We start from the raw sequence: 27,195 nt of genomic DNA, 5'->3' as shown, positions 1-27,195 counted from the left end.
AAGATGCACAAAAAAAAAATTAGAATAAAAAAACAGTTCAATTTTTCAGGTGACTTGCATGTTCCCCCTCTTGGGTCCCCACTCACCAGCTCCTTTTACCCCTGCAGGGGTATTGCGCATATGAATCCAGATCTTATCAGATTAATCCTCCAGATCCCAGCGTCTCCAGGCTCTGTTCGGACAGTTGCAGATACACTCTGGTATGCTCCTCATAGGAAAGAAATAATGGCTCCCATAGTGTAGTACCAAAAAATTATATTTATTTAAAAGTTTGTTTAAAAAATGTTTAAAACAAATCCAAATAGCATAGCAAAGAACACACACTAGCTGATGGATAGCATAAAACAGCCTGAGTTGGGGACTCACAGCGTGCGCTCCAGCTGGGTTCCACCAACCAAGGCTCTCGTATACTGGAAATGATGTAGTGTGCGTGGCTCGCAGCTGGAGCGCACGCTGTGAATCCTCAGCTCAGGCTGTTTTATGCTATCCATCAGCTAGTGTGTGTTCTTTGCTATGCTGTTTGGATTTGTTTTAAACATTTGTCACTACAACTTCTTGTAGTTCTTCAGTACACTGAGCTCCCGGTAGACCCTCTGAATCACTGCCACTGAATCCCTTAAGCTCCTCCAATCTTCAAGGTGGTATCTTCCTCAAGCGTCACCCCTGCTTCTCTGCTGGGTCCCTAGCTTGGCACTCCTGATACTTCTCAAGCTTCACCCCATTGGCCGCTTGGTCCCTGGCATGACACACAAGGCTGCAAGCTTCACCTCTGGCTGGGTCCCTGACTTGATCATCATTAAAGTTTCCTGATTCTCCACCGTTCCCGTTTGGTGAGAATACTGCTCTGGTACTTGCTTCAGTTACTCACTGTGGTCCCTGCTAATAAGGTGGATGGTCTCTTTGTGGCGGCAGCTTCCCTTCTACCCCCGACCACTGACAGGTTCTCTGGCCGACAGAACCAGGGCCGCCATCAGGGGGCTGCAGCCGATACACATGTACCGGGCCCGAGTGTCTGGAGGGGCCCGGCGGCAAGGAGAGAGGAGCTGGAGGAGAAATAGTGCTGGTCTACAGGAGACACGCCGTAGGCTAAGCATAGTAAACTGGCAGGGCTGGGACTCGGGAGATGGTATGAGGGAGGGATCTAACAGCCTTACAGTTGCTCATTGGCTGCTGAGGGCTGCTCCGCCTCCTGCTGCCTCCTTAGCCAATAGGTACACAGAGTGCACTGTCCATCACTGCAGAGCCTCGTGCAATCTGTGTTGGTGGGAGGGACGGAATTCCTCTGAAGAGAAGCTGCTGCAGAGATCGAGGTAAGTGAAAAAAAAAAAAAGTGTTTCCCTGAAGCTTTTAGAAGACATTGTACATGCACAGGCTGTGCTCCCCTAATATCTATCACTGTATTACCAGCCCTACTGCTGTCCTTTTAGCAGAGTGAAAGTAACATTACACATGTGCAACATAGGTGTCAGCTTATGTCACCATGTTAACCACTTGACAACTGGGCACTTAAACCCCCCTCGTGACCAGACCAATTTTCAGCTTTCAGCGCTCTCACACTTTGAATGACAATTACTCAGTCATGCAACACTGTACCCAAATGAATTTTTTGTCCTTTTTTTCATACAAATAGAGCTTTCTTTTGGTGGTATTTGATCACCTCTGGGTTTTTTATTTTTTGCGCTATAAATGAAAAAAGACCGAAAATTTTGAAAAAAAACGCATTTTTCTTTGTTTCCGTGATAAAATTTTGCAAATTAGTCATTTTTCTTCATACATTTTGGCCACAATTTATAATGCTACATATCTTTGGTAAAAATAACCCAAATTAGTGGATATCATTTGGTCTTTGTGAAAGTTAGAGTCTACAAGTTATGGTGCAAATCATAAAAAATTGATCACACCTGAAGTACTGACGGCCGATCTCATTTCTTGTGACCCGAACAAGTCAGGAAAGTACAAACACCCCCCAAATGACCCCTTTTTTGAAAGTAGACATTCCAAGGTATTTAGTAAGATGCATGGGGAGGTTTTTGATGTTGTCATTTTTTCCCAAAATTCTTTGCAAAATGAAGATCCCCCCCCCCCCCACAAAATTGTCATTGTATTAGGTTATTTCTCTCACATGGCATGTGTATACCACAAATGACACCCCGAAATACATTCTGCTACTCCTCCTGAGTATTACGATACCACGTGTGTGGGACTTTTTCACTGCCTGGCCACATAGAGAGGCCCAACATGCAGGGAGCGCCATCACGTGTTCTAGGAGCATAAATTACACATCTAATTTGTTGACTACCTATCACACTTTTGAAGGCCCTGGAGAACCAAGACAATGACATGTGACACTGACGTGGCACTGATGACAAATGGCACTGATACGTGGCACTGATGACAGATGGCACTGATACGTGGCACTGACACTGATGACAGATGGCACTAATACATGGCACTGATGACAAATGGCACTAATACGTGGCACTGATGATAGATGGCACTAATACATGGCACTGATGACAGATGACACTAATACGTGGCACTGATGACAGATGGCACTAATACATGGCACTGACAGATGGTACTAATACGTGGCACTGATGACACGTGACACTGATGACAGATGGCACTAATATGTGGCACTGATGACACGTGGCGATGATGACAAATGGCACTGATGACAGATGGCACTAATATGTGGCACTGATGACACGTGGCACTGATGAAAGATGGCACTAATACATGGCACTGATGACAGATGGCACTAATACATGGCACTGATGACAGATGGCACTAATACGTGGCACTGATGACAAATGGCACTGATACGTGGCACTCATGACACTGATGACAGATGGCACTGATACGTGGCACTGATGACACGTGACACTGATGACAGATGGCACTATGTGGCACTGATGACAGATGGCATTTATACGTGGCACTGGGGACAGATGGCAGTGGGGACAGATGGCAGGGACATGACAGCAGGGACAGATGGCAGGACAGATGGCACTGGGGACAGATGGCAGGAGCAGATGGTTGGGGCAGATGGCAGGGGCAGATGGCTGGGGCAGATGGCAGGGGCAGATGGCTGGGGCAGATGGCAGGGGCAGATGGCTGGGGCAGATGGCTGGGGCAGATGGCAGGGGCAGATGGCTGGGGCAGATGGCAGGGGCAGATGGCTGGGGCAGATGGCTGGGGCAGATGGCAGGGGCAGATGGCAGGGGCAGATGGCTGGGGCAGATAACTGTGCTGACACTTTTTTTTTCGTTTTTTTTTTTTCTGTTTACTCACCGCCGCAGCGGTTCCGCTCTCCCTCCTCACACGCTGTCTCTGTGTGAGGAGGGAGAGCTGGCGATGAGAGAGGATCTCCCATTATAAGGCAACAATTGCAAGCTATTTCCCCACAGTGAGATCCCCCCACTTCCGGTTCTGGTGACACTAAGACAGGAAGTGAGGGGAAACCTCATGCAATGATATAACCCTATTAGATGTTCTAGTTATGTATAAAAAGTATATATAAAGCAAGCACTTTTTTTTCCATTTTGGCTAAATTATGGAAGAGTTAAAACCACTTTCTTTTTTTTACCATCTGTGTCCCATTGTGGGGTCACATAGGCACAACAGGTAGTGAAAGAGAAATGCCCTTGGAGACAGTTGCCACCAGAACCCCAGGGTGGAGGAGATGGGACTGGAGGAGGATAAGGACATGAGACAGCCGTCCAGGTGGCACAGAACATCGATCACCTGACTCCACCAACATATATAGGTGTTTCCAGCAGGCCAAGGGATCCAAGAAAACCCCTGCCCATAGGCTGAGATACTCCATCTACCCATAACCTGACCTTGAGTTGCCCTTCTCATATCTAGTACCATAAAGGACCCAGCCACCTAGTGGTAGAAGAGAAAAGTGCAACAAGGCCAAGCTTAGGAGGAAATCAATAGATCTCTAACAATTGAGCAGGATAACTACTCCTAGTAAGTAATCAATATTGAGTGCTCAAGCCCTGCAGAAAGGGGAGGCTATTGCCCCTGAAACATGTTGGATTCATTTGATGCTCTTAAACATTATACGTTTCAAAAAGGCCTTCAAGCGAGGTGAACTTTTGTGCCAGGAGGTCCTCACTATGAATCCAAGAACAGATTCAGAGATCAGGCAGCTACAGGTTCCATGACAGGCGAGGTGAGAACCAATTTTTACCAATCAGAAATCACTTTGATGCTAGTCAGTTTGCTCCAAGCTGAGGTTTACTGGGAAGAGGCATTCACTTTGCTGGTTTAATTCTTTTGGCTTGCATATTTAGATCATCTTTGCTGTAATCCAGGGGTCTCCAAACTTCGTAAACAAAGGGCCAGTTTACTGTCCTTCAGACTTTAGGGGGGCCGGACTGTGGCCACCAGGAGCAGAAAATGTCTCAGTATCAGTTGGACTAAACAATGCCCCATCTTTGGTGTCAGTGAGAAGAATTGTGCCCCATCGTTTGTGTCATTGGAAGGAGTTGTGCCCCATTGTTAGTGTCATTGGTAGCAATTGTGCCCCATCATTGGTATCAGTGGGAGGAACTGTGTCACATCATTGTGTCATTGGCATTAATTGTGCCTCATCGTTGGTGTCATTGGGAGGAATTGTGCCCCATCATTGGTGTCACTGGGAGGAACTGTGCCCCATTATTGGTGTCACTGGGAGGAACTGTGCCCCATCATTGGTGTCACTGGGAGGAATTGTGTCCCATCGTTGATGTCACTGGGAGGAATTGTGCTTCATCATTGATATCATTGGGAGGAATTGTGCCCCATTTTTGGTGTCATTGGTAGGAATTGTGCCCCTTCATTGGTGTCAGTGAATGAAATAGTGCACCAAAGGGTGGATAAAAGCAAGAAAAGGGCCATATCTGGCACCGGGCCACAGTTTGGAGACAACCGCTTTAGCCTGAGAGCCCAAATAATGACCTTGACCTCCTTGTTGTTTGTAAGGTCCACATCCTCCAACTTTGGTGGCTTTCAATAGCTCAACAAATAGAAGCAGGTAGCCCCATTGTCCAATAGAAATACATCAACGGTGGAGGATTAGATGAGCAACCAGAAAGCAGTGAAGATGATGTATGGATGGGTTTTTTGGCAGGTAAACACAGGTTCCATTTAAAGGTGAAAGCTTTTTGAATCCGGTGGTAAAATTACAAGTAGAAAAAAAATCAGATCTTGACTCATGAAATGTTTTCCTCTTTGATGAGTTAAGTGTTGTTATTACATATGCTAATATCACTTGGGAGGCCACTTTTAGTATGCAGTAATTAGTGAGAATGCTTCAGCAGTCCCACTATTGTTATTCGATTTTATTTATTTTTAAATCCTTCAAATCCTTAAAATCTTCTTCCGCTCCCAAAAGTTTCAGCTCCTTCATACTTACACCTACAGACGCCAAACAAACTTTAAAATGTTCACAAAATATTCAGCTATCTGGCTATATCTTTTCAGTTTGATATCTTTTACAGTTTTTGTGAAAAAGCTGTTTGTTTAGTGGTCATTTCAGGAAATTTTAGCGATTAAACAGAGTGTACTGGGCTGCTTTTGTTGCCATGGTTACCAAAGCTTCTCTTACACACAGTGATGGGCGGTGGGGGAGGCGGCTGGAGCATCTCAGCTCTGATTACAGAGCCTGGGGGAGGGGACAGACACACCATGTACTGATTTATAATAGAGGAATATGATGGGGCAGTTTTGATGGGGTAATTCTGATGGGGTAGTTTTGATGGTGGCAATATGATGGGGCAGTTTTGATGGGGCAATTCTGATGGGGGCAGTTTTGATGGTGGGAATATGATGGGGCAGTTTTGATGGGGCAATTCTAATGGGGGCAGTTTTGATGGTGGCAATATGATGGGGCAGTTTTGATAGGGGCAGTTTTGATAGGTCAGTTTTGATGGAGGCAGTTTTGATGGTGACAATATGATGGGGCAGTTTTGATGGGGCATTTATGACTGTGGCAATATGATGGGGCAATTTTGATGGGGGCAGTTTGATAGGGGCAATTTTGATGGGGCAGTTTTGATGGGGCAATATGATGGGGACAGTTTTGATGGGGGCAGTTTTGATGGGGGCAGTTTTGATGGTGGCAATATGATGGGGCAGTTTTGATGGGGACAATTTTGATGGGGCAGTTTTGATGGCAATATGATGGGGGCCGTTTTAGCAATTCAGCTATTCAGCATTCCCACGCATTTTCCCTAGGAAATGCATTTTCTAGTTGATATTGTAGCTTTATGAGTCAGGCCCCCTGTGTTTTGAATTCTATGGCGGTGAAACAGAGATTGTAATGCAGTATGCTGTTTTACCACTAGATGGCGAAATCATATCAACTGAAAATCTGTAGAACTACAAGGAAAAGTGTCTAATTCAGTGGCCGTCAACTAACAAGGAGAAGGGAGCCTCAACTGCGGCCCGTGAAGGTACTAAGGGGCCACACATAAGTTTATATGTAATGCTAGTGAGGGTTGTAAAGGGGGGCAGAAATACTAAATGATCCAAGACTAGGGACATGCTACAGGTTTGGTTGGAGACTAAGTACATGCCTGTGGAATTCCCTTCCACAGGCGGTGGTCTCAGCGGGGAGCATTGATAGCTTCAAGAAACTATTAGATAAGCACCTGAATGACCACAACATACAGGGATATACAATGTAATACTGACACATAATCACACACATATGTTGGACTTGATGGACTTGTGTCTTTTTTCAACCTCACCTACTATGTAACTATGTAAAAGAAAATGAGTCAATGGGGACATGGTACATGAGGCTAGTAAAGATCACTTCTATTGCCCCTTTACAAATCAATACCCCCACTCCCATAAAGGACTGCTGGGTACAACAACCACACACCAAGTATCAAAGGGCCACATGTGGTTCTTGGCCACAGGATGGCCAACAGGGATCTAAGTAGAGAAGGATGGACATCAACGTCATAGCTCCCAACTGTCCCTGATTTCGAGGGACTGTCCCTGATTTGGAGCAATGTCCTTCTGTCCCTCATTCCTCCTCATTTGTCCCTCATTTTGGTCTGATCTATATAGCTGTATATAAAATGCACTTTTTATCTATCAAAAAGTGTTTTCCAGCACTAAACCTTTCATTTGATTTTAAATTGCTGCATTTGTAAGTTCCAAAAGCCAATATAAAGCAATAGTAGCGGTAAAAAAAAGCACTAGTTTTTAAGGGAGTGTGGCCAGAGGGTGTGTTCTAGGCCTGCATTCTTTTGCTGATAGGTGTCCCTCATTCCCATCTCAAAAAGTTGGGAGGTAGGATCAACGTTCACTCGTTTTTTCTTTTTTTTTATAACATCTTAAAGCACTGAACACCAGTAAATACATTAATAAATAGATAAACCTTGATTTTTATTTTATTTTTCAAACTTGATTAGTCTTTTTAAAGGGTTATTGGCAGGCTAACAGTCACAAGCATGACTCTCTCAGGCAGAGGCATGGTGGGACTTGTAGTTCCGCAACAGTTTGGTGTAAATACAGTTGTAGGACGTGATGACATCACCTTGAGGAAGGGGAGGAGGTGTAAAAGGGTTAACTTCATATGGATAAGAATTGGCAGCACAGGGCTAACCCATACACGATACCCATTGAATAAGATATGACCTACTGGCATATCTTGGCTACTCGAAGAAAGTCTTAGCCAGAAACACTAATAGCGTAAGTACAGCTGCAGGATGTGATGACGTCACTGCAAGGACCGTGAGGCGGTGTAAAAGGGTTAACTGCATATGGATAAGAATTTGCTGCAAAGGGTCACAGATCCATAAATGATATCCACTGAATAAGATATTCCTCTCTGGCATATCTTGGCTACTCTGAGAAAGTGTTGGCCAGGAACACTAACAGCATACCTACAGTTGTAGGACGTGATGACGTCACTGCAAGAGGAGGAAGTGTAAAAGGGTTAACTGCATATGGATAAGAATTGGCAGCAAAGGGTCACAGATCCATAAACAATATCTATTGACTTCCCTTCTTCTGTCCCAACTTTCCATAGGTGGTGGGTTGGAGTGAACAGAGTGCATGAGTTTTCCACTTTGCTTCACAGCGTCCATCATGACTGAGGCTTACAAAGAAGCTGCATGTTCTTGCGCTTGCCAACACACATGCTGGATACAACCTTGGAAGGCCCAGCGCCCAGTGACAGAGAGGGTAAGAGGGCCATTTTCCTACTGACCACCAGTATAAGAGGGTTCTTCTCCCACTGACCACCAATCTAGGGGAGTGCTTCTCCACTGACCCCCAATGTCAGGAAGGACTTTCCCACTAATATAAATGTCAGGAGAAACATCTCAACTAAACATCAGTGTAATGCCCCGTGCACACGATCGGACTTTCCGACAACAAAACCGTGGATTTTTGTTCGAAGGTTGTTGGCTCAAACTTATCTTGCATACACACGGTCACACAAATGTTGGCCAACAATTATGAACGTAGTGACGTACAAGATGTACGACAAGCCGATAAAAAGGAAGTTCAGTAATCATGCGCCACCCTTTGGGCTCCTTCTGCTAATGCTGTGTTTGGTGAGCATTGATTCCGAGCGTGCGTGGACTTTTGTGCGAAGGACTTGTGTACACACGATCGGAAAATCCGACAACAAAATTTGTTGCCGGAAAATTTGAGCACCTCCTAGCCAACATTTGTTGGCGGAAAATCCGATCGTGCGTACGGGGCATTAGGCGGCATTTCTCCACTGACCATGTGAGGGAACACTACATTTTTGTCTGTATTTCAATTGTGGCCATTACTTTTATTTTTTATTATATATTTAATTTCAATTACATTTTTATTTTTCATATAGAGCAGCCCTGGGTGGTCGGATACTGGGAAGGTGGTTTTGTAACCTTTCTGTGAGGATTTCTAGCAGAAGTTTGGGGAGCGATCCAGGACAACCAGCTTTCGGTGGTACAAAATGTAAGTACTTGGCCACATATTAGAAAAAAAAAAAGAATATAATCAAACAAAAAAGTTGGAGAGTTTATGACTTCTTTCTAAGCTGGTGACAGGGTTTCTTTAGGACCATTGTCTGGTGACTGCCATCAATTGTACCTGCGTCTCTGACCACCCTCTGATGTCTATTGCTAAACCAAAACCAACTGTCATCTGAAATGAGTGGGACAGCCCACGCCGGGATTAAGACAATCACACACGGCTTGGGGCTGAGGAGTAGCCGAGGGGAGGAGGACAGGTAGGCTTTTACCCCTTGGCCATTTATGTTTTCATTCATTAGTGACAGAAGAAAAGGAAAGAAAAAGCTTTCATTACTACAATGTCATAGTATTTAGAGCACTTCTGAGCTTGTTCTGGCTCATTGCTCACAATTCTTAATTATTGCGACTATTTAGTCATAGCAGTCAATACAGAGCAGCTACAGGAAGATGCAGAGTCGGGATGTACTAATATACATATATATTTAGAGATATAGCAATCTAAATTCATAGGACGTGTTGCCATAGGACGTGTTGTGGCAATGCAGGATTTGAGCACGCATTGCCACAAGGCACGTGTGTAAATGGGCCTTCAATTTAAAATCAATGAACTCTCTTTTTTTCTACTCTTTTTTTGTATTTTTTTATTTGTAGGGTGTGTATTTTGTGTATTCAGGTTAGTTTAATTTATTGAGCGTTTTTGTATTTGTGTTTATTTTTTGCATTTTTTTTTGTGTATTTGAAAATTATTTTAGTATCATTATTTTACATTTTTTACCTTCACTTTTTTTCCATGTATAACATATTTCTTTCTTAAAAAAAAAAAAAACAACTAACAAGGCTAATGAGGAGCAAATTTTTGGTACAGGAACAGGTCCTACATAGCTGAAAGGAGTTTCCGTAACCCTGAGGAGCCATTTAAAGTTCATTTCATCTCCAAAAACACAGAATTTTTTTTCTAAGTCCAATGCATTTTAGCCAAAATTGCAAAATTTCACAGAAACCTCCTGATTTTCACCAAAAGATTATCGATGAGAAAATGTAGGGGGAACACTTGCAACTACTCCAGAGGGAGATGTAATCATTCATTATTGAGTGTATGTTATATGAACGAACAAAACCTTTTTAAGCCTCCATTCCTTTATCCTTTTTGTATGAATTATAAATGTAAATTTGGACTTTCTATACGTGTGGGTGATTTGACCGCAATTTGGTGTGTTCCATCTCCCCAGGCTTTTTTCACTAATGATCTGTTTTTAGTACGTATATGGATACTTTGTATTCAAACATACACTATATTGTCAAAAGTATTGGGACACCTGCCTTTACACCCACATGAACTTTAATAGGATCTCAGTCTTCCTCAGTAGGGTTCAATATTGAGTTGGCGCACCCTTTGCAGCTATAACAGCTTCAACTCTTCTGGGAAGGCTGTCCACAAGGTTTAGGAATGTGTCTATGGGAATGTTTGACTATTCTTCCAGAAGCGCATTTGCGAGGTCAGGCACTGATGTTGGACAAGAAAGGCCTGGTTTGCAGTCTCTGTTCTAATTCATCTCAAAGATGTTCTACCAGGTTGAGGTCAGGACTTTGTGCAGGCCAGTCAAATTCCTCCACCCCAAACTCGCTCATCCATGGACCTTGCTTTGTGCACTGGTGCGCAGTCATATTGGAACAGGAAGGGGCCATCCCCAAACTGTTCCCACAAAGTTGGGAGCATGAAATTGTCCAAAATGTCCACATTTGTGGACACGAATTTGTCCACATTTGTGCCTTACCTCACAAATGCTAGAAGAATGGTCAAACATTCTCATAGACACACTCCTAAATCTTGTGAACAGCCTTCCCAGAAGAATTGAAGCTGTTATAGCTGCAAATGGTGGGCCAATGCAATATTGAACCCTACGGACTAAGACTGGGATGCCATTAACGTTCATGTGCGTGTAAAGGCAGGTGTCCCAATACTTTTGACAATATAGTATATTTTTTGGAAGTTGGGGGCTCTGGAAGTAACATTTATTCATATTACCCGTATTTACATTATAGATCTTATATTTCCCTGTGTCATTGTACCCTCTATGCGATTGACCCCTGTATTGGTCTAGGCATAGCAGGGGCCCATTCTGGGACTTTGGGGTGCCCTCCGCACCCCACGACCATTGGGATTGTTCAACCTCGTTGTCCATGGTCCTAGTTCTTTCTGTGTGCAACTTCTGGGAGCCCTGGTATGTGATGTGAATTTGACACGTTGACACGTTGATTTTCTATGTACTCTGTGTATGCATTTTTTCAAATATTTTCAATTTTTTTTTCTTATATAGATGTACTGTAGCACTTTAATACTTCCTGAAGAAGCCAATGTGGTAAAACATGTAGAAGACAAAGTGCACTTGGAACTCAGTATAATGTAAAAACGTATTGTCCAGTTATATACATATTTAACATTTATTGTTTACTGTTTTTAATCTTTGTATAAATAAAATACATGTGTTTATACTTACTTTTTTGGTGGATTTAAATAGCACCTGCAAAATCCCATCCTGTCTCTGGTAAAACTAGAATGTAGGGGAAGGAGCTGGAATATCCAAAGGTGATATTGAAAATTCCCAGGTCAACAAAGATAGTAGGGAGTCTCACCACCAGAGTCCTCTAGATATGTAAAAACCAAGACGTGACTCCAAGTTGCATCTACTGAAATGTAAATTTTGAGCTGAATGCCCTTTTGACTAGAGCAGCACAAATGGGGCACTATTCCTCAAACTGACACCAACAATGGGGCACTATTTCTCCCACTGATACCAACAATAGGGGAATATTCCTCCCACTAACACCAAAGATACATTGTTTACTCCCACCGACGCCAGGATAATTTCTACTCCCAATGGCCACAGTCCGGCCCCCGTAAAGTATGAAGGACAGTAAACTGGCCCTTTGTTTAGAAAGTTTGGAGACCCCTGGTCTAGATCAAGGGGATGCTGAAATTTGGTTAAACTCACGGAACAGTCCAGTGGAATCCAGCACTGTTGGGAGATATACAAATTATTAACCTGTTTTAGCATCTCAGGCCTAGCTTGGTTATAAAGAGACCTTTTCAACAATAAACCTAATCAGTTTTAAAATCCAAGGATATTTCCAGGAACATATTGTTTTAGGGATAATTATTTACAACTTGGGACTTTCCATGAAACAGCTGGTTCTGCGATGTGCATTTTCCATAGCTCCCAACTGTCCCTGATTTTGAGGGACTGTCCCTGATTTGTAACAATGTCCCTCTGTCCCTCTTTCCTCCTCATTTGTCCCTCATTTTGGTCTGATCCATACAGATGTATATAAAATGCACTTTTTATCTATCAAAAAGTGTTTTCCAGTGCTAAACCTTTCTGATTTCTAAATTGCTGCATTTGTAAATTCCAAAAGCCAATATAAAGGAATAGTAGTGGTAAAAAAAGCACTTGTGGGTTTAACCAATCTTGCTTTTTGTACAATTTTCCTTTAACCACTTGCTGCCCGCCCGCCGTCATACGACGGCGGGACGGTGCAGCTGTTGTTCTGGGCCGCAGTCATATGACGGCGCAGCCTTCCAGGCAGCCCCGGGGGCACGCGCGCGCACCCCCGCCGCATCGCTCGGGTCCCGGAGCACGTGCCCGGCGGCCACGATGTCCGCCGGGCACCCGCGATTGCCCGGTAACCGAACAGGACCGTGGATCTGTGTGTGTAAACACACAGATCCACGTCCTGTCAGATGGGAGGAGACCGATGGTGTGTTCCTTGTAAAGAGGAACACCGATCGGTCTCCTCCCCTTGTGAATCCCCTCCCCCCACAGTTAGAATCACTCCCTAGCAACATATTTAACCCTACAGCGCCCCCTCCTGGTTAACCCCTTCATTGCCAGTCACATTTATACAGTAATCAATGCATTTTTATAGCACGGATCGCTGTATAAATGTGAATGGTCCCAAAAATGTGTCAAAATTGTCCGATATGTCCGCCGCAATATCGCAGTCATGATAAAAATCGCAGATCGCCGCCATTACTAGTAAAAAAAATAATAATAATAAAAATGCTATAAATCTATCCCCTTATTTTGTAGACGCTATAACTTTTGGGCAAACCAATAAATATATGCTTATTGCGATATTTTTTACCAAAAATATGTAGAAGAATACGTATCGGCCTAAACTGAGGAAAAAATTTGTTTTAAAAAAAATAATTTGGATACTTATTATAGCAAAAAGTAAAAAATATTGTGTTTTTTTCAAACTTGTCACTCTTGTTTTGTTTATAGCACAAGAAATAAAAACCACAGGGGTGATCAAATACCACCAAAAGAAAGCTCTATTAGTGGGGAAAAAATTATAAAAATTTCATTTGGGTACAGTGTAGTATAACCGCGCAATTGTTATTCAAAGTGCGACAGCGCTGAAAGCTGAAGATTGGCTTGGGCAGGAAGGGGGTGAAAATGCCCGGTATGGAAGTGGTTAAGGGAGCATGGCAAGGGGTGTGTCCTATGACTGCATACTTTTGCTGATAGGTGTCCCTCATTCCCATCTCAAAAAGTTGGGAGGTATGCATTTTCCCCTCCAAGGATGATTTTGAAAAACAAAAAAGAACTGTAATACCACTTCTTACCACTAGATAGCTACATACAATCATATATCACTTTAGCTGTACATTTAACTATGTGCATGTGTTAAATATTGGATATTGCTTTTTGGAAAGGGCACAGCAAACCCAGATCAGTAGATTCCAATATACTTTATTAGCCTTTAATAATGTAATGTGGATGACAGCCCTGAGACAGAATTTTGACTATCTTTGCATTGCATTTCTTTAGATCTTTAGAGCAGGTGCTATTGAGATGCATTCGCATTGCAGACAAAGCTGGTCGAACACAACCTTTTCCCGCATTTTCTGTACAAATGCATGCTATTTAACAGTGCGGCATTCAAATGCAAAGACAGCAGGTGAGTCTACACAAGATCTCAAATTACTGTATACTAGATTCTGGTAAATGGATTTCAAACCACATACAAAATACACAATAAATCTGTGTCATGATCATTGATGGTTCTGGAACTGTATGCAAAAAACGCAGAACATCGCCAGATCCCATCATGCATTTTACTTGTTCTTTTTCATTTAACTGCACAACAAATAGAAACGCCAGTTTTTAAAGCACTTTCGAAAAAAAAATATACCAAATCATTTTATGTTTGTTGTAATATCACATTTATGCCGCGTACACACGATCGGAATTTCCAACAACAAATGTTCGATGTGAGCTTGTTGTCGGAAATTCCGACCCTGTGTAGGCTCCATCGGACATTTTCTGTCGGAATTTCCGACAACAGATGTTTGAGATCTGGATCTCAAATTTTTCCGATCGTGTGTAGACAATTCCGACACACAAAATTCCACGCATGGTCGGAAGCAAGCAGAAGAGCCGCACTGGCTATTAAACTTCATTTTTCTCGGCTCGTCGTACGTGTTGTACGTCACCGCGTTCTTGGCGATCGGAATTTCCAACAACATTTGTGCGACTGTGTGTATGCAAGACAAGTTTGAGCCAACATCCGTCGGAAAAAAAACCACGAGAGCAATGCTTGTCGTTTTTTGTGGTTTTTTTTTTTGTTATGTAAATGTACATTTTCTTCTTAATAAAGTTAAAAAAAAAAAAATCCAAATTTTTTGTCGGAAAATCGGATCATGTGTGCGCGGCATTACAGTAAATAGTAAGACTTGGACAATGCACAGGTCATATGGCTTCATGTATGTAGCAGACAGAGCTCCATAGAAACTCGAGCAGCCCTGCAGAGATTTTGAAAGCGGCCAGCAAATGTCAATGCATCCATAAACATACCATGCATACATGAAACATTTCTTACATGAATATCCGAGCACAGTACAGCTATAGCTGCTGAAACTCTCTCTGGTCTGGTTTTTGTACAGCGATGGGGATCCCTTGAGTACACCCATCATGCACCTGTGCGATTTCCCTCGAGCTGTGCGCCAACCATTTCCATAACAGCTGTGGAGAACAAAAACCAGCATTTTGGCTAGTGAGACACGGCCTCTCCGCGTTGTGTAAAATGGAATGTATATATGGTTTGGCATTTTGGGTCAAGATCTTAGCACTGGATTTATTCAGTAGGAACCAATTCAGATCAACAGAGTCCTCCTCCAGGCTGGGTTCACATCTAAGATGGCCACGGCTCACAGCAGGGGGTCCGGTGCGTCCCTGTTCTCTGTTTCAGGGATGAATCAGGGCCAAATTTTTGCCCGAATTCGGCCCTGAAACTGAGCCAAAGATGCACAGGACCCTTGTGCAATCCGCTCCGCAGCCGGCACAGAGATGTGTGAGCCGGCTCCATAGGGAGCCGATCAAAATCTCCTGTGATGCGAATTGGATGCGGAGAAATCCACATCCAATTCGCACTACCAATTCACACTAGTGTGAACCCAGCCTTACTGTTAAGCGCATAGCCTAAATTGCTTCTGATTTAGATTTCAAATAGTTAAACCTGAAAAACATTTTTCAGTAGTGGTCTACTGCATTGGATTTAATATAATTTTGTTTTTTTTTAATAAATACTGAAACTATTGTCTTTGATAAATGTAGTGTGCACATATATAGTACGTGTGAGTGTGTGTGTATATATATATATATATGTATATTTTTCTTTTTTTTTAAAACCCAAATCTATTACCTGTGATCAATTTTGTAATATTATTTGTAATATTTGCAGTATTATCTTTGTAATATGTGTGTTATTATTTTTAATATTTTTCGTAATATAACTACTATTTTTTATAAACCCTGAAACTATTATCTGTGATCAATTTCATAATATTGTTTGTAATATTTGTAGTATTATATTTGTATAATTATTTTTTAATATTTTTGTAATATGTATAGTACAATATTTGTAATATTCTGTAATATTTGTATTATTTTTGTAACATAAATCTACTATGTGTATATATATATATATATATATATATATATATATATATATATATATATATATATATATATAATTTATATATGTATATATATTAATAGTTTAAGATATATTAATATTTTTTTTTATAAACCCTGAAACTATTATCTGTGATCAATTTTGTAATATGGTTTGTAATATTTGTATTTGTATTTTGTAACAATTGTAACATTTTTGTAATATTTATAGTATTATATTTGTAATATTTGTATATTTGTATTTGTATTTTGTAACATTTGTAACATTTTTGCAATATTTATAGTATTATATTTGTAATATTTGTATTATTATTTTGTAATATTTGTAATATTTTTTTGTAAAATATATATATATATATATATATATATATATATATATATATATATATATTTATACATACACACACACAATAAATAAATAAATATATATATATATAATAGTTGCAGTGTTTAAAAAAAAAGACATTAATATATCTCAAATTATATATTATATATATATATATATATATATATATATATATATATATATACTAAAGAAAAAATGTAATAAGAGCTGATTAGAACCTGCTTGGTTTATAATTTTTAAAAAAATGTACATTTTTTTTTTTATTTTTATAAAAAAGTATAAAACACTATTGCAATGTACAGTGTATGTATACACATATAGCTCATGAAACAAAATCAATAATACAGCTTTAGCACATCAAATGTACCAACTTTCTGTATGAATGCCTTGTATACAGGGTGTGTTTTTTTTTACATTTTAAACTCAAAAAACGTACAGTTTTGTATTCTGCACAATGTTACCGTTCATACTATTTTTGTAGATGTAGCTAATATATATGTTGAATTTTTTTTTATATATAAACACACAGTTGCATTTTTTTATATAAATATACAGTTGCATTCACTCGAGTATATATGTGTTTGTGTGTGTGTGTTTTTTTTTTTTTCTTTTTGTACTGACAAGAAGCTGAGACATAAATATAGAGCTGGTGAAGAAATCTGTTTTGCCTGGAAGGCTTTCCTCCTGGAGCCAATAGGAATGCGAGACCCTCCCTTCTCTACCCTATAATTATGGAGCAGAACTGGTCTGTGAAGCTTTGGTTTGGCTTTATTGTACAGGCAGAAGTGCAAGAGAGCTCAGCAGGGATGTTCGTGTGAATGTCTACTGGGATATCGACTTTGCTCTTCGTAACATGAGTGGGACCTATGAAAAGAAGATGGCCGTATTAACCGACCTCAGCACCTCTATGAGTTGCCATTCTGTGTCAAAGGACTCGCCCACCCTACCGGAGTCAACTGCCACAGACATGGGCTACTACAGTGGTCCTTTAGCTGGGGCTCAACATGACTACTATCAGAGTCAGGCATATTCTCAGTCGCTCAATGCCTACAGCTATCACCATCACCCCCAATTTACCATGGGTGGGCTAGTAGGGGCAGATGGCTTCATGCCCAAGGATGATTACCAGTATGGAGGTGGATATCGATCTTATGGACATTTTCGGGAGGCCCCACCTCAGGAGCAAGGTATGGAAATGAAAACAGGGCTGGTGTGGGCACTAAAAAGTGTCACCTGATAGACACATCAAGCTTAAAACATTAAAATGAAAGAGATTAGACAATATCTATAGTTGGGAAGCCTGTAGGTGATATCTAAAAGTATTGAATGACAGGAAATGATGAGCAGGATGGAGAGAATGGTATGCAAGTAAAAATGGTCAAAATAACAACAGAAAATAAAGGGGAAGATAATAGCTGAAAAGTGGGAGGAGAAAGGAAGAATTTGGAGATGAAATTAAGAAATTATAGGGATTAAAGATCTCCGAGAAGTAAAGATGGATGGTTGTAGCCAAAACCAGACTGTCAGTGGGTACCAAGAAGAAAGATATGAATGTAAAGGAAACTTGGAGAAAGGGGTCACGGAAATGACGATTGATAGAATATAGGGGCTAATAAAAGATAGTAAAAAAGAAAGGGACAAGGTAAAGGGGGTAAAAAAAACATCAAGTGGGCAACACAGGTAGCAGTCAATAAAGGGATAAATAGAAGATGGTAAGTTATAAAGAGGCATTAGAATAATATGAATAAGAACAAGGGCTACAAGAGATATTATAAGAGTGTACAAGGTACAAGCAGAAACAGACTCACTATAGAACTCTTCTTCCCCCTGGTCTGATTCCTATTATTATAATGCCTCTTTATAATTTACCATCTTCTATTTGTCCCTTTATAGACCACTACCTGTTTTACCCTCTTGATATTTACTATATTCTTTGCTCAACCATCCCACCAAAAAAGTTTGTTACAAATACTCATTACCAAATATTTATTATTGTGTCAGTTTTTATGTCACTGACAAGAACATTATATTTTTATCTATGTTTTATTATAGCATAGTATAGTTTCGTATAGTATTGTATAGAACAGCCTCTCTCAACCAGGGTTCCTCCAGTAGGGGTTTCTTGAGCTATGAGCAACTTCTGCCTGTCCGGTTAAACACTACTATCACCAATTTCTAGCTAGGTGGGGACATATTACAAATGTAAGGAGCAATTTCCTTACTGATAATCACACTAATGTATCAGGAGCTGTAGATATAATTATTATTACTAGGGGTTCCCTGGGCGCAGAATGTTATTCCAAGGGTTCTTCCTCCATGTTAAAAAAGGTTCAGGAAGGCTGGTATAGAATAATATAATACAATATGTCCTGTTATGGCCATAACCAATAGCATGCAGTCCAATTTTAGTTTGCTCTCGTCACATCAGCTACGAGGATTTTTTGATTGGTCGCTATGGGATATGGGTTTTGTCATTGAAAAAAAACAGAAAGAAGATGCAGTTTGACAGCTCCAGTTGACTTAATACTTAGTAGCTACCATTCATTCTAAGAGGGGATACCTAATTGAATGTAAACCTCAGCTATAAAATATATAGATCACTGATGGTTCAACTCTCATTTTTTTTACTAATATGGACATTTTTGGGCACTTTCCACCTCATTCATTAAAAAATAGATATATTTTCTAAGAAAATATTTTTGCAAATGATAATAATGTATTTTTATTTTTTTCCCATTTTTGTTATATTTTGTTTTCATTTTATTGGTACATTTAAAACCTGTAAAATTATCATTCGCCTACTGTGTCGGAATTTATTATGCACAGTTTCCTGGGCTGGTCCCCTGTAGCCACTTCATCTGACATTTTTATGATACTTTAAGGGTCCGTCCCTGTATTAGCCTGACACCTCATGAACAGGAGTAGGCTTAGCGAGACCTGTCTGCCTGCCTGTCTGTAACTTTAATCTGAGTGAATTTATACCTGTAGTAGGAAGATTTTGTGTGATGTCCCTCCCTTCCTGTCTCTTCTCTAATCCTCAGCTCCTGTTTACCTGTCTGCGTCTCCCCAAGCCGCCTGTCTATCTACTGTACATCTAAGCTACACCGCTGTCTGAGCATATCCAAGCTGCCTGACCAGATCTGCCTATGGCTAAAATGTCTGTCTCTGTCTTAATCTTGACTGTCTCTTTGTATCTCTCAGCTTGCCGTCTAGGGTCTCTGCTTTAATGTAAGCTACCTAACCCTAACTTACTGTATTTAAACTATCTGGAGCAGCCCTTTTCAACCTATTTAGCCTGGGGGAAGCCTTTAAATAATTTCTAGGTCTCAAAAAGCCCCTGCTCCTTACAGCTTACAGTACATAGAGTAGTTAATATCATATTAGATACAAGTATAAAAAGCTGGTGTACAATGCATATTTGCCACACAATTTTTTTTAATAGCCCCCCCCCTCCCCCCCAAAAAAATAGTGGTCCAAGATGTAGACAGTAAAACTGTAGCATCACTTTACATTGGTATTAGACATGTACCCTTACATTGGTATTCACTGAAAAAGAGCCTTCTTACATCGGAGATTGGAGGCCAGTCAAGCGCCTCCTTGCATTGGAAGAATTCCCTTCAAACTGGTGGACATTGAAGAAAATGTTCATTACATCAGTGGTCAATGGGAAGAATGGGCCTTACATTGGTGGTCAGTAAGAAGAATGGGCCTTGCATTGGTGGTCATTAAGAAGAATGGGCCTTACATTGGTGGTCAGTGGAAAGAATACACCTTACATTGGTGGTCATTGGGAGGAATGCCCCTTACATTACTGGTCAGTGAGAGGAATGTCCCTTACACTGGTGATCAGTGGAAAAAAATGCATCCTTACACTATTGGTTACCCTTACAGACAGCTAAGAAGATCATTGGTGCCAGTTGCTCTTTATCAGAGAGATGATAGGAGAGGATCCTTCTGATCAGAGTCAGAAGGTACATCTTTTATTTAAGGAACCTTAAGCAAACTCAGGTGAAACCCAAAGGTTCCATAGAACCTTGGTTAAGAAAATGTTATTTAAGCTCTAGACCAGGGATATGTAATTAGCGGACCTCCAGCTGTTGCAAAACTACAAGTCCCTTTATGCCTCTGCCTCTGGGTGTCATGCTTGTGGCTGTCAAGAGTCTTGCTATGCCTCATGGGACTTGTAGTTCTACAACAGCTGGAGGTCCGCTAATTGCATATCCCTGTTCTAGACTCTAGAGCCTAAATAACATTTGAGTTACATGACTGGAAATCATTGGTACCTTGGCTGTTGAAAGTTTTTTCAATGTATATATTTGTTCTAGATATATTCAGACAGTCGCAGTACAAACAAGTAGACCAAACTCTCACTGGCTAATGCTAAATTACAGGTCCTGACAGTGGTGGACTTAGATGGCTAAGGGAACTTGAAAGCAAAAACTTTATCTCCCTTCGAAAACCTTAACTAAGCCTACCCTCTTAGGAAGATGTCATCTCTTACCTAAAATGGCTTTGTATTGTACATCTGTTCTCTGTCATGTTTTGCCACCATTACCTTCCTATATATTTTTCAGGCATACTCTAATTGGCAAACACAAGGTATGGCAGGACAGTTGGTTTTAGAGCACTTTGTGTACCAACAGGCCAAGTAAGACTTTACTACTGCAGTTTGATTGGACTACATTGTCCCATCTCAACTTTCATATTGATAAGACTTCCACATACTCCCCTGGTGGCACCTCATGTTTCTTGTGGCCCGTGTTCATTGACACAAACTAAACCAACAATATGTTTGTCCTTGGCTGATAATTGTAGTTCCTTAGAAATGAGAATGCTGAAATTGTTCAACCTTAATTTCTATTAATTTAACATTTATTTTACATGAAATAATATTTCAGTAATAAATCAATATTCGATACTTAACATTTTACCAAAGATGTGTCTAGTTTTTTAGAGCAGTCAATCAAAAATCAGCTTTCAGTAGCATAGAGTGTAAAGGCCAATAAAAATCATTGGTTAGAGCATGCCATTAGTTGGTACGCCATGTTAATAAATAAAGCCACAAATAGTTTGGCTTTGGCAGGCCTATAGCTATAATTTTGAAATTTTATGATAACCACCAATATCCTAACAAACCATTTTTTGTGATTGGTAGTCAAAAATTGTCTGCGACTGAACACAGATTTCCCCAGTTAGTCACGGAAGATGGTACAAACCAACTTTTTAATCCCAAATAACTGCATGTTGCTGCAATGGACCTTATCTGCACACTTTATCTAGATCAGTGAACCAACGTACTAAAAACCAGAAGGTCAGCATGACAGCCAGGCAACTAGCATGTCTAACTAATTAGAGGATGGCATTTCCATGATGTGATGATGTTTCATGGTTGGTATGGGTGTTTTCAATAACTGTAGACAATGGAAAAATACCTATAGCAGCCAGGCAGTGGACTTATTCACTAAAAAGTTATTGTTAAAGTGTATATCAAGCCAAAAGCTTTTTTTTTCTATAGTTTCGGATCGTGAAGGGAAGGAAAAGAGCTCTGAAATATTTACCAACTGGGACATCATTTACCCTCTTTATGGGACTTTCTTTCCCAATGACAATGGCACGGCCACAAGGAAGGTAGCAAAAATCTGCAACTAGGGCACAACCGAAATAAGAATTTGTCAGGGGGTTCTAGCCTTCCTCTACTACTAAAAAGAAGAATTTTTATTTCAGTATATGTTGGAGAGTTCCCCTCACTTCCTGTCTGGTGAACACATCAGCAGGACAGGAAATGAAGAGAAATCGTTCTAATGGATAGCAGTAAAACCTGATAGGGTTCCTTCCCCGCTCTATCCAGACCAAGAAAACATTTGTTTTTTTAGAAAACAAACTCTTAAGTGTAGTAAGTGGTAGCAACCAATCAGAATTAATTCTGTTGAAGCCAGACTAGTACTAACTTGATTCTGATTGGTTGTTAGGAGTTAACATACTTGAGAATAGAAACTCTTTATTGAATAGGATAGCAGCTGCTATTTCCACAGTACAAATTAGAAAATATAAAGTTTAAGCCAACCTGTCACCAGTTGGGTAAGTTTACAGCAGCAGCTTCAATTAGGTACTTACCTTTCTAACAGCCAGTGTGTTGAAACACTGTTCTCATCAAGAGCTATGGGCACCGGTGCTATCCAATACTTTCAGGTTTTGTCAGATAGCGTGTCACCCACTGGACCCTGTGGTTCTTCCCATTGATGCTGACTTTACCTGCTGTTGCTAAAGGCAATGCTTCTATTTTTTGACTGAAAAGCAGAAGTTTTTTATGAGCCTATATTTTTATTTAAAGTGGAACTAAACCCATCAAAACTCATCTGCCTTCCAGTGATGCAATATCTGTGAGCTCCCTTTCCAGTTCTGTCATCTTTTCTCCGGCTTTGTCCACGCTCCTGGTCTTTGGCCATCTTGAATGGCTGTGCTGATATGATGTAACCCCCATGCATAAGCATGAGAGTTTATTCAGCCTGAAAACCATGGCGCGTCGAGACATAGTACAACATGGGTATATCAATAAAAAACCTTCTTGCATGTAATTTTTTCAGATCCATCCATCATGAACTTCTTAATTTGTATATTTTAGTACCATCAATGGTCAATGTCCCCTATGTGTTAAAACTGTTTTGCTTTTCATGGCTATGTGGATCTTGCAACATGAACTATTTCAAGAATATTTTTTGAACCTAATCTCTTTGATTAGGGTTGTCAAGGACCAGTCAGATGACTACAATGATAGGTTTTGTTAGAGTTGAATTCCAAGCTACATACACAGCTGAAACACATTGGTTTTAGTTGTAAAGGTTGTATAATTGTGTTCAGCCTCTTTTATGGTCCAGGAACTTCTACTGAACAGCATGACTTAGTCAGTGGCCTAACTTTCTCTACTTGAACTGTTTGGTTACTGACTGATTTTACTTTTAAGATGTGCCTTGTTCTTCTATGTACAAGGCTGTTTATCCCAAATGGAATGGTTATGATTTAACTAAATCTGTTTATATTGAAAGTATAAAAAGCAATGATGATCGCAAAGTGCACTTACCCCTAGCAGCCAATCAGATTCCAGCTTATTGTAGCCCAGTCTGTGAAAGCTGATTGGTGGAACTTTGTCATTGCTCCTGCAATATTAAATAAACCTTCCTCATCTGTAATGGAGTGCCTGGAGCATCCAATTAAATCTGGGACACATAAGAGCTAAACCATACAGATAGTTTTAATTTCTTGCTACTAGCAGATGTAACTTGCTGGCATTCACCCCAGTAAGCCGGCCGTGGATGGAGCAATTTTCTTTCCTGCAACCATGAGTTGCAGGAAAGAAAATTGCTTGATTCCCCCACACAGTTGGGGATTTATTTATTAAAGGCAAATATCCTGTGCACTTTGCAAAGTGCAGTTGCTCCAGAGCTTAGTAAATGAGGTAAAGCTTCACTTTGCAAAGAATACCCAATCACATGCAAGGAAAATTAAAAAAAAACAGCTTTTTTTGCTTGCACGTGATTGGATAATGCAAGTCAGCAGAGCTTCTGCTCATTTATTAAGCTCTGGAGCAACCTTACCTTTAGTAAATCAACCCCTTAGTGTTGATGGGGGAATCACTCCCCCCCCGAGCCATTGTGTTTACCCGGGGGGGGGGAGCCGTCCCTGCCGGGAGAGCACAATGATTATTGCTAGCGGCTACAGCCACCAGCAAATATCTCATGTCAAAAATTTGACATGCAGGTTGTACCCAAGTCGATCGATGGATCGACTTGAGTACATTTAGCCTGCCCATAGATGGCTCACATCTCGGCTGGTCCCTGCTAAACTGGCCGAGATTTGTATCATCTACGGCTGGCTTTAGTCTAGAGCAGGCTTTTTCAACCATTTATTTCCAGAGGAACCCTTAAAATAATTTTAAGTCTTGGGAAACCCCTTCTAAAACAAATTCATCAGGGATCAGTGGGAAGAATGTCCATTACATTGGTGATCAGTGAGAAGAATGTTCCTTATATTGGTGGTCAGTGAAAAGAATGCCCCTTACATTGGTGGTCAGGGGGAAGAATGTTCCTAACATTGTAATCAGTGGAAAGAATGTGCCTTACAATGGTGATCAGTGAGAAGATCACTTTCTTACATTGTTGGTCAGTAGAAAGAATGCCCCCCCCCACCCTTTACATTAGTGGTTAGTGGGAAGAATGAACCTTGCAACGTTCGAGGGTGGAAAAAATGTCCCTTACATTGGTGGCCTGTGGGAATAATACCCCTTTTATTGGTGGTTGGTGGGAAGAATGCCCTTTACATTGTAGGTCGGTGGGAAGAATACCTCCCTTACAGTAGTGCTCAGAATGCCATCTTTTCAGACTAAAAAATCATTGGCGTTATGCTATTGACTTTGCCAAGTAGCTTTGGTCCCATAACTAGGTTTTCACCTTCAGATAGGAGGTCAGTCAGCCACAGCTCAAGGAACCCCTAGCAACCTCTGGAAGATGCCTAGAGTTCCATGGAACCCTCTGTTGAGAAGGACTGCCTTAGAGCTACTTGGGAGATTTGAGCATATACTCATGTGAGACTGATTGCTACTACATGTTTAGGACTTGTACTGCTTTTGGGACTGTCTGTTTTTTTGGACAGGCGAGGATTAGCTTGTCTACAACTTCATCTAACCTACTGATAGACCTCAGGATAAATCAAACATGACTCCGAATAAACTTGACATAAGCTGGTTATCACAGTCCAGACTTTCTCAACCTTTTCAGCACAAAGGAACCCTTGAAATAACTCTCAAGTCTCAAGGAACCTTAGCTAAAAATGACTATATATACAATTAATGATACATTAGTGCACAGGTGTCAAACACAAGGCCCGCGGACCGAATCCGGCCCTCCAGGCCATTTCATGTGGCCCTCACACCTCTCCTGCAGCTGCAGCCCTCCTCTAGTCGTCCTCCAGACCCCTACTTTCTGCTTTCAAGCAATGCATCCAACTTCTTCCCAGCAGCAGCATAAGGAAAGGGGGTGCACTGTGATGTTAGTGAGAGTAGGGGACTCAACTTCTGATGGTGGGGTGGCTCTTGACATCTAATGTAAGGGGAGGGGATGCGCTGGACATCTAATCTTAGATACAACCAGCCCTTTTGAGGACAATAATAATGCTGATGCGGCCCACGATGAAATTGAGTTTGACACCCCTGTGTGATGGTCAGTGGGAAGAATACTCCAGTCCTTACACTTGTGGTCATTGGGAAGAATCCCCTCCTTACAAATAGCTAAAAAGATAATTGGTGTCAGTGGGAACTTATCAAAGAGGCAAACATTGGTCATTGCTCAAGGAACCCCTAGCAACCTCTGGAGGAATTCTAGGGTTCCATGGAACCCTGGTTGGGTCATAGTCTATGAAAAGCTGCAATAAAAGAGAGACAGAGAGGGACCAGATCTAGAAGCATAACAACACCATGATCAGAAATGACACAGATAAAAAGTTGGCAGACAGTTCTACTACCTGTAGCGTACCCTGACAATAACAAGCAGTGCTTGAGAGCAGTGTTTGAAAATAAAAGGGCTAAACAGGATACAAAGTATAATGCTATAGATAAAAGACAGGCAAACAAAGTGGATACTTAACTGACAGTGTTTTGTTAGCATTCCTAGATGTATGTAACTGTATAAACATACTTGTAGGCATGCTTAGCAACCACAAATACCTAAAGCAAAGATATAGAGATTATAGAATAATATTCCAGTGTATTTAAACCCAAAAACATGAAATTTGTTATATTGCAGCTTACCAGTCTTTAGATGCAGTGGTTGCACTAGTATTCTTTTTTAGGCACGTTTTCCCCTTTGCTTGCACTCGGTGATCCCGACAGTAACACACGTCCTGTTCTATGGTGCATGCACTCACTCGCCATACTGTATTATGGAGGAGCTGCATTGTCACCCCTTGGACAGGAAGTCTACTAAAAATTTCTCTCTCCTCATCTCCATGACATGGGTGGGGGGGTTCTGTGTTTTACAGAGAGAACTGAGAACAATGTAACTGATAAACATGCAGCAGAATCAGAAGGCACATGATATTATCAGCTCATGCAGTTTCTGACACGATCAACAGCAATTTTTTTGCACTTATTGAACAGATAAGATAAGAAAAAAACACTTTTAGGGGTAAACTTTACACACTAAAAGGGGGAAAGCAGGATAAGTTCATTGTGGTTCAAATCTCGGCTGTGCAGTTGCTCCTGAGCTTAGCAAATGAGGGGAAGCTCTGCTGACTTCCATGTGCAAGCAAAAAACACTATTTTTTTTTCTTCCAACGTGAAATAGTATTCTTTGTACATTAAAGCTTTACCTCATTCACTAAGCACTGGAGCAACTGCACTTGCAAAGTGCACAGTCTATTTGCCTTTAGTAAATTAACCCCATTGTGTTAAGCCCCATAGAAGGGAGATTTGTGGCCCAAAAACGCATTGGATTTCCTTGATGTTCTTGTTGTTACTTGTAGAAGTAATAAAAACCTTTGGTCTCTTAGGACATTTGATACTTTTTTTGGCTCAACTGTACTTAGATGAGTATCTACTGTTTAAGGCTACTCCAGGGGTCATAGCAAGTACTTTCATTCCAAGAATTGCTTGTTATCACCGTTTAAAAAATTCATAACTCCAAATCTAGATTTAAGATCTAATCTGGAGTACCAGTTTAGAACATTTAATTTACACAACCCTATAAAATGTGTTAGTTTCTTGATTCTTAAAAGTTTTTCTTTTAAAGTCTGCTTATTTCTCTACGCGTTTCACAGGAGTTCAGGCTGCTTCCTCAGGAGCTAGAGGTACCAGACTATATAGGCAGGGCTACTGTTAGAAATCACCAGGCCCCATATAGCCCCCCCC

At 40.8% G+C, this 27,195-nt stretch overlaps 1 protein-coding gene across 1 annotated transcript in view; it reads left to right on the top strand.

Annotated features, from left to right (window-relative positions):
* The first annotated feature begins 17,014 nt into the window (after positions 1-17,014).
* DLX3 (distal-less homeobox 3) overlaps positions 17,015-27,195 on the top strand; it is a 28,919-nt gene continuing 18,738 nt past the window's right edge. Inside the window, 2 exon segments of the mRNA XM_073607740.1 lie at positions 17,015-17,063; positions 17,066-17,485. Coding sequence (XP_073463841.1) covers positions 17,030-17,063; positions 17,066-17,485 — 454 coding nt within the window. The 5' untranslated portion in view covers positions 17,015-17,029.

Source organism: Aquarana catesbeiana, linkage group LG12 (assembly GCF_042186555.1).
Source record: "Aquarana catesbeiana isolate 2022-GZ linkage group LG12, ASM4218655v1, whole genome shotgun sequence".
Lineage (NCBI taxonomy): Eukaryota > Metazoa > Chordata > Amphibia > Anura > Ranidae > Aquarana > Aquarana catesbeiana.
The sequence above is the reverse complement of the archived record's forward strand: the minus strand, read 5'-3'. Positions and strand labels throughout refer to the sequence as shown.